The sequence below is a fragment of the Vipera berus genome, assembly GCF_964194415.1.
Source record: "Vipera berus genome assembly, chromosome: 5".
NCBI lineage: Eukaryota > Metazoa > Chordata > Lepidosauria > Squamata > Viperidae > Vipera > Vipera berus.
This window is the reverse complement of record NC_138207.1, coordinates 4336711-4345094: the sequence shown is the minus strand read 5'-3', so window position 1 is coordinate 4345094 and position 8384 is coordinate 4336711. Positions and strand designations below refer to the sequence as shown.

The 8384-nt window shown below is 47.6% G+C and overlaps 1 protein-coding gene across 4 annotated transcripts; it reads right to left on the bottom strand.

Moving 5' to 3' along the window:
• Nucleotides 1–2009: 2009 nt before the first annotated feature.
• LOC308669044 (bradykinin-potentiating and C-type natriuretic peptides-like) lies at nucleotides 2010–8367 on the bottom strand. Of its 4 annotated transcripts, none has more exons than XM_081329510.1 (4): nucleotides 8025–8367; nucleotides 7905–7955; nucleotides 7068–7261; nucleotides 2010–2747 (listed from the first exon to the last, which is right to left on the bottom strand). In XM_081329510.1, exons 1-3 carry the CDS (start codon nucleotides 8217–8219, stop codon nucleotides 7079–7081), a joined length of 429 nt encoding a protein of 142 aa, XP_081185636.1. In that variant the 5' UTR covers nucleotides 8220–8367; the 3' UTR covers nucleotides 2010–2747; nucleotides 7068–7078. The 4 variants fall into 4 exon arrangements, with proteins under 4 accessions (XP_081185636.1, XP_081185637.1, XP_081185635.1 ...); XM_081329511.1 differs by having other exon boundaries at nucleotides 7905–7976; nucleotides 8046–8367; XM_081329509.1 differs by having other exon boundaries at nucleotides 7905–8097; nucleotides 8134–8367.
• Nucleotides 8368–8384: the final 17 nt, after the last annotated feature.

Here is an 8384-nt window from a genome sequence, read left to right as displayed (position 1 = left end):
TTCCCCCCCCCCCGTTGTCAGCCCAGGGTTCCCCCCATCCAGTCACCTGTTCAGATACAGGTAGTCCTCACCTTACGGCCGGTCGCTTAGCGTCTCGAGTGCATGGCAGCCGGCCTGCATTAACAGCTGTTTGCAGCATCCTGAGGGAATGTGGCCGTGATTGACAAGGTTTTCTCAAAACAAACCGCGGTCTGCATAACAACTGTTGCATTTCCTTAATGGGCCCTCCCCCCCCCAAAAAAAGCTCATAAAATCAGGCAGGTTCTGCAGCGGCCTGCTTTATGACCGTCACGACTTAACGACTTTCATTGCCAGGGTCACTTCTGCTAGTTTTCTAAGGACTATCCGTGTTCAAGGTGTTTTGAAAATGCCAGCCCCGCTCAACCATTTACAGCTAGTCCTCGACTTATGAGTACAGGTAAGTCTTCAGCTTATGACCCCAATCGAGCCCAAAATGGATGTTGCTAAGTGAGAAATTTGTGAAGTGAGTTTTGCCCCATTTTTATGACCTTTCGTTAGGCGAATTGCTGCAGTTGTTAAAAAAATTCGTAACAACAGTCATTAAGCGAATCTGGCTTCTCCCTTGACTTTTGTTTGTCAGAAGGTCACAAAAGGGGATCAGGTGACCCTGGGATGCTGCAACCGTCATAAATGTGAGTCAGTTGTCAAGCGTCCGAATGTAAATCACGTGACCGTGGGGGATGCTGCAACGGTCATAAGTATGAAAAGCTGAAAAAAGTCACTTTTTTCAGTGCCATTGTAACTTTGAACGGCCCCTAAGCGAACTGTTATAACTTGAGGACTACCTGTACAGTTGAGAATTCCCTTTGCTGAGCAAGGCAATCGTAAGTGAGGGGCATCTGGTGTTGCAGCCTTTTGGCTCTTTTATAACTGGTGGACTTCAACTCCCAGAATTCCTGAGCCAGCCAGGAATTGTTTTAATTGCAAGCAGCCTGAGTCGGCCATATGAGATGGGTGGTCTTGTCAATTGGATGGATGGACGGATAGCAAAAGAAGAGAGTATTTGTAGCTCAGGGTTGAACTGTGGGGTCCTTGGTGCTCTTGGAGCTGGGTGGTTTTCTTGCAGACGTTTCATGACCCAACTAGGCAACGTCATCAGTGCTAGAAGGGAATGGCATGTGTAGCAAGGAGGAGGAGGAGGAGGACTGTGGGGTCCTTGGTGCTCTCTGAGCTTTGTTGTTTTCCTGCAGACGTTTCACGACCCAACTAGGGAGCATCATCAGTGCTAGAAGGGAGGGGGGCTTGTGGAGAGGAGGAGGACTGTGGGGTCCTTGGTGCTGTCTGAGCTGGGTTGTTGTCTTGGAGAGCCGATGCCCAGATAAGCAGGAATTAACCCCAGACAAACAAACCAGTGAAAATAATACCCTAATCAAGGAACTACCAGGAGAAATCCACACACCCCCGTCAACGCTGGCAGGGAAAGCTCCTGTACATAAACAGGGAGCAAACCTCACTTAAAGTTGCCATGTTGGGGAAACCCTGTTGTAAGCAATAGGTAGTCCTTGACTTAAAACAGTTCACTTACTGACTGTCCAAAGTTACAGCGGCACTGAAAAAAGTGACTTATGACCATTTTCCACAGTTACGGCCTGCTCCCCACGTGATCGAAATTCAGCTTCTTGGCCACCTTTTCAAATTTATGACTGCTGCTCTGTGCCAGTCACGTGATCCCCTTTTGTGAACTTCTGTCGAGCAAAGTCGACGGGGAAGCCAGCTGTTCACAACTGGTCACTAACCTATCAGCTGCAGTGATCCACTTAGCCACTGTGGCAGGAAAAAGTGGGGCAAAACTCACTTAGCAGATGTCTCACTTAACGACAGAAATTTTGGGCTCCCTTGTGGTCGTAGGTCAAGGACTACCTGTATTTAGATTGGACCCTTGAGCTTTAAAGAAGAGCCAAGGTCATTCAAAGAGGACCATATTCACCAGCTCTCAGAGAAATTACTCGATGCTGCCGTAGCGTTACGAAAAAAAAACAAAACAAAAATCACCTCCAGACTAGCAAGTTTAATTATGAGGACATTTTGGAAAAGTGGTTTGAAATTCTGATAAAAGTGACAAAAACGGCGCATTTGGGTTCTTTTAAACCTTTGGTAGATAGCCTGCGATTTCTTTACAAATACATTTACTTTTATCCGCGGTAGCTAAACGCCTTGTTCAAACCACCCATTTCGGAAAGAAAGATGGCGTCCGATTAAAACGCAATCGTCCGTGATTTTTTTCCTTTCTTTTCTTTTCTTCCGACGATTCAGGTTGAGAGGGGGGAAAAAAAAGTTACAATGCTCGGCCCCTTTTCATTTAGTTTACATAAATAAAATATTTTTTATAAATATCTCTTTATGAACAACACATTTATGCGTGACACAAATGTACAAACAGCAATTTGGATGGCATACGCAGCTGGTTTACTCAGTCTCCCGAAACGGTCCTTTGTCGCGGGGAAGAAGTTGTGGGCGGGTGTGTTTTTGTGTTGGGTGTGTTTGTATCTATTGATATATATGGCGTCTATGTATATATTAGGGAAGATAGGAAGATTGGGGGGCGCAAAACTCAATCCAACCCTACCCAGACCCCTCCCACTCAAAAATGGCCGGTTCTGCTTCAAGTCTTCGTACCAACAGGAGACAGGCTGTGTGGCTCTGGGGTCCCGCCAATGGGGCCCTGGATGAATTGCAGGGGATGTCCAGAAATGTTTGCGGATGGGGTGGGGTGTCCCTTCAATGACCTGGAAGAAAAGCATCAAAATAGTCACAAAGAGCTTCCAACAAGGAGAGAAGCAACCTGGAATTCAGGAGAAACTTCCTAACAGGGTGGACAGTTAACCAGTGGAACAGCTTGCCACCAGAAGTTTTGTAGGTGCTTCATCACTGGAGGTTTTTAAGAAGAGACTGGACTGAAATAATATAGGGTGTCCTGCTGGAGCAAGGGGTTGGGCTAGATGACCTCCAAGGCCCCTTCTAGCTCTATTCTGATTAATTGGAACTTGGAATCCTTGAAACAACAGATCTCATTCGCCCAGATTAAAGCCGGATTCGCTTAGCAATTGCACGCTTCACTTAAAAACCATTGCAAAAAAGTCGCAAAAGCAGGCAAGAGTCACCTGTCGAAGGACAGCGGCAAGAAAGATCGTCCAATGGGGGCAGAACTTACTTTAACAAATGTCTCGCTTAGTAACATACGTTTTGGGCTCCATTGCGGTCGTAAGGCGAGGACTACCTGTATTCCTAATCTCTGCCTAGTGGGAGTTTTACTGGAAGTAAATCTGCACTGCAGGATTTCCGGATCTGCTTAATATCCTTGATCACCCTTCCCATCATGCACAACGGCATTATCTGAGGATGATGGGAGAATCTAGGCGGGAAGCCTGGCAGGCAAACGCTTAAAATAAACAATTAATAAAAGAAATGCAGCCAATAAGACATTTTCATGCTGGGATCAGTCCTCGTTTGTTTAGGGTTTTTTTTTTCTCTCACGCCGATTTGGGGCTGGAGCCATCTCTGCTATGCAGCAGATGTGCAAGAAGCTCTCGCAAAGCCGTCTGCATATATTTATACGTATTTTATTTTAAATTGAGAAATAAACTTTTTCCAGCTGGCTGGTTAGAAAGCTAACCAGGCCGACAACTATAATTATGCCCACTGCCTCATTTAGCCAGAAACAGGTGGAGGCCAAATCAGAAGGTTGTTTTTAAGGGGTGAAAAAAATAATAATTGCGCCACCCTGTCGCACAGTTGTGGTTTGGGATTCGAGACATTGCTCGAAAAAGTATCTGGGACCCCAAATTCTGGGGTGGGAAGCCCTTCTTACTGAGTCTTCCAGCCCTGGAGAAATTTTATCGGCTTCCCTTTAAGGATCTTTGGGGAGAATCGAGAGTTTTGGTGCAAAACTGGCAGCGGTTTTGCCTAGCAAGATTGAACAGGCTATAAAATAACTTGCATATTGGCTCTGCCAGCTGCAGAGCTCCCGGCCTTCAATTCGAAGAGAAATGTGTGTTCTATCTTAAAATTGGCTTTTAAATTTTTTTTTTTAAAAAAACACCTTATTTCATAATCTCTGATTTTAATATTTAATGCTTTGCACCTTGTTTTTAACGAGGCTTGCAGGCTGACCGGGATGAGCGGTACATAAATTTTAAAAAATTAATAAAAACCGGTGGGACGAGAGGAGCGGATTTAACTTTGTCGTTCGGCGCCTGAAGGATTGGAAGGAAAACAACTTGTGGCAAAGCACACTATTTGCTCACAAATCCTGTACACGTCTGAGCCCCAAATTTCTGTTGCTAAGTGAGACATTTCTTCAGTGAATTTTTCTCCATTTTACAACATTTCTTTCCACATTTGTTAATCTGTGGCTAAATTAGTGATGCAGTTGTTAAGCGAATCTGGATTCCCTGTTGACTTCAATTGTTAGACGGTCGCAAAAGGGGATCACGCGACCCCGGGACACTGCAACCGTCATAAACACGAGTCAGTGGCTAGGGGACTGAATTCTGAATTGCTGCAACGGTTGTAAGTGTGAGATACGGTCATAAGGCCCTTTTTTCAATGCCACTGTACTGTCAATGGTAAACGAATTGTTGTAAGTTGAGGACTACTTGTGAAATGTTCATCTTAATTTAAACATCTTTAATTAGACTTCAGGGGTTAGGAGAAAAATGATCCTAAGTTACTTTTTTTTTTTTTGTAAACTTAGAACCGTCACTAAATGAACCGTCGTAAGCCAAGGACTACCTGTGCAGAAATGTGTACAGAGAAAACTCGGCTGTCAGTCTCTAAACCTGTCACTCAAACAACTGGAGAAGTGCCGGCAACAGAGTGTTTATATAACCCGGGTCAGTGTATCATGTGAACGCAGCCACCCCGTCTCCTTACTTCAGCTCATTCTAGCCAGAGTTTTTACACACTAAAATCAGGATTGGCAGCTCGCACAGCTATTCAGCTCCGGAAACAGACGAATTGGGGTTCCTTCTCAATGTTCCTTTTCCTCCGCTGGGCCAAAACATTTTGTTTGCTTTCATATTTTTATACTGGTAAGCCAGCCGGAGTTGTTGGATACAAGATGGGCAGCAAATAAATTTCATAAATAAGGAAGAAAAAGGGGAAAGTTAAAGCTGTGCTGGCTGGGGAATTCTGGGAGGTGAAGTCCACCCATCTTAAAGTTGCCCAGCTTCCACAACTTGAATCCTTCCAGTTGTTCAAGACTTCAACTCCCAGCATTCCCAGCGGGTTTTAACAATTGCACGAGAAAAACACTCTGTAGCTCAAAAACTACACAGTCCATCGTTTGACACACCAACGTCTCTCTCCCTATTGCAATACTATCATCTACAAGCAAGGTAGGATAATGGACCATCCAGAGCTGGATGGAACATAACGCACTCCCAGGCTCCATTCACACAACACACTTAACCCAGGTCGGTTAACAGCTACTTCCCAACATGCCTAGCTTGGATTCCTTCCAGCTTTACGGCCGGGCAAACCTTAAGTGACTTCATTATTTTACAGTCCCATTGTCCCAGAATCCTTTCGCAAGGAGATGGGCAGCGAATAAATTTAATAAATAAACAAGCAAATAAATAACAAACAGAGGTAATGCTGAAATTACAGCAGTTCACTTAGTGACCGTTCTAAGTTACAACAACACTGGGGGAAAAAACACCATTTTCCCCCCACACTTAACCCCCAGGCAGTTTGATCACGGTCAGGCGATCCGAATTTAGACGCTTGGCCAGTGACTCCTATTTACGACGGTCGCAGTGTCCCGAGGCCCATGGGGTCCGCTTCCTTGACCTTCTTTGACACGGAAAGCCCATGGGGAAGCCAGACTCACCGCCTTACTAACTTAACAACTGCGGCACAAAAGGTCGTAAAATGGGGCCAAATTCACCTTAACATAAATGTCTCACTTAGCAAAGGAAGTTTTGGACAGTTTTGGACTCCATTGCGGACGAGATATTGAGAACTGCCTGTAAATAAATTGTGTGCGAACCCTGAAAACAGATTCGGGAAACAGGGAAAAATCACATTGTCTGAACACTCAGCCCCCTCCACCCCCCAGGTCTTTTCAGTGCCCCTCCCATCACTAACCTAAACCTAACCCTAACTCGCAAATAGATAGATAGATAGATAGATAGATAGATAGATAGATAGATAGATAGATAGATAGATAGATAGATAGATAGATAGATAGATAGATAGATAGGATAGATAGATAGGATAGATAGATAGGATAGATAGATAGGATAGATAGGATAGATAGATAGATAGATAGATAGATAGATAGATAGATAGATAGATAGATAGATAGATAGATAGATAGATAGATAGGATAGATAGATAGGATAGATAGATAGATAGATAGATAGATGATAGATAGATAGCTATAGACAGATAGATAAAGCTTTATTGTCATTTTTTTACTGTGAGCACAATGGCACACATTAAAAATGAAATTTAGTTGCTTGCTCTCAAAGTGTACACCTACATAACACACATTTAAGCATACTATATACAACATATGTATAGACCTACACCCTTACATATAAGTAACATATAAATATTAATCACTGTCCATCTTGAATGGACAAGAAGCAACGGATGGAAACTCATCAAGGAGAGAAGCAACCTGGAAATAAGGAGAAACTTCCTGACAGTGAGGACAATTAACCAGGGGAACAACCTGCCTCCAGAAGCTGTGAATTCTCCAACACTGGAAGTTTTTAAGAAGAGACCGGACAGCCATTTGTCTAAAATGGTATAGGGTTTCCTGCCTGAGCAGGGGGTTGGACTAGATGACCTCCAAGGTCCCTTCCAACTTTATTATTACTATTACTACTACTGCTACATTATTATTAGTATTATTATTAGTATTATTAGTATTATTATTAGTATTAGTATTATTATTATGAAATACATAACGGGAGGAGGAAGCTTTAGAGTTCAGAAGGTTGATACTGTATGGCACAAAGCTGTGACTGAATCTGGTTTTCTGCTTCGGATACCCCTGAGCTGAAAGCCTCGACGTTTTGTGGTTTTGTCTTTTTTACCTCCTTCCCCCTTAATCATGGTCGTCGACCTTATTGCAGCCAAGGCCGCTTACGGAGCCGATGCGGTCGATCTTGTGGCCGAAGCAGCTGTTGGGCGGCACTTTCTTGGGCGGCTCATTGTCAGCACGCCATCCTCCGCCGCCGCCTCCTCGCCGTTCCTCGTGGTGCACCATCCGGGCCCACTTTTGCCGCGCCTGCTCGCCGTCGGTGCGCATATAAATGGAATTAAAATAAAATAAAAGAATAAATAAATCAGCCGCGACGCCGCCGACACTCCTTCCGCCCTCGGGCTCAGCTCCTCCCGCCAGGCCGTCGTGCCGCCCGCCGACAGCTGCAAGGCAACGGCAGTCATGCAGCAGAGCCGCCCCCCCCCCCGACGGCAGCCCGATCCCGGGACGAGGGACGCCCGTTGCCCGAAGGCTGGATCGCCAGGGGGGAGGGGGAGGAGAGCGGGGAGGAAAGGCGGGGGGGGGGGTCGTGCAGGGGGTTTGCAGGAAAACGGATCAGACGGGGCGGGTGCAGGGGGAAAAAGGCGAGGGGGGGTCCCGCCGTCCGTTCCCACCACCCACCGGCCCCTTCGCTCCATCCGGGCGCTCCCCGGCTGCAATGGCCAAGCGAAGAGGAGCCGATGGGATGTGTAGTCCCCTCTCCGCTTCTCGCCCGGGATTCCCCCCCCTGCGAGCCCAACCCGACGGCGCCATCGCCCGACCCGCCAAGCGCCGCAAAGGGCCCTCCCGTCTCTCCCCCCCCCCCCCGGCTCAAGACGGAGCCAAAGCAGGCCCGGCTCCCCCGTCGAGGAAAGCCCAAGCGAACCGGCGGAGCCCGCCGACGACTCACCTCGTGCGGCTCCATCAGCGGCGGTCCCTCGGGTTGCAGCGGCCCCCGCCAGTTCTGCTCCAGCGGTGGGATCTCAGGGGGCCGCCTCTGCTCCAGCGGTGGGATCTCAGCATCGAGCCACTTCTGCTCCAGCGGCGGGACCTTAGGACCCGGCCACCTCTGCTCCAGCGGCGGGACCTTAGGACCCGGCCACCTCTGCTCCAGCGGCGGGACCTTAGGGCCCGGCCACCTCTGCTTCAGCGGCTTCCCGTCGAGGGAGAGCGCCAGCAGGGAGAGCAGCAGCAGCCCGCTGGCCGCCAGGCGGGAGACGAACATCCCGGAGTGCGCAGGCGCCGGCAGAGCCACTGGGAGAGTGAGAGAGTGAGAGAGAATCCTCGAAGGCGCGGACCGCGGAGCCGAACAGAGCCGAGTGGAGCCGCCTTTGCCTGCCTGGCCGGATTCGCTCGCAGCGCCGGCATCGCTGTCCGCGCCTTATATAAG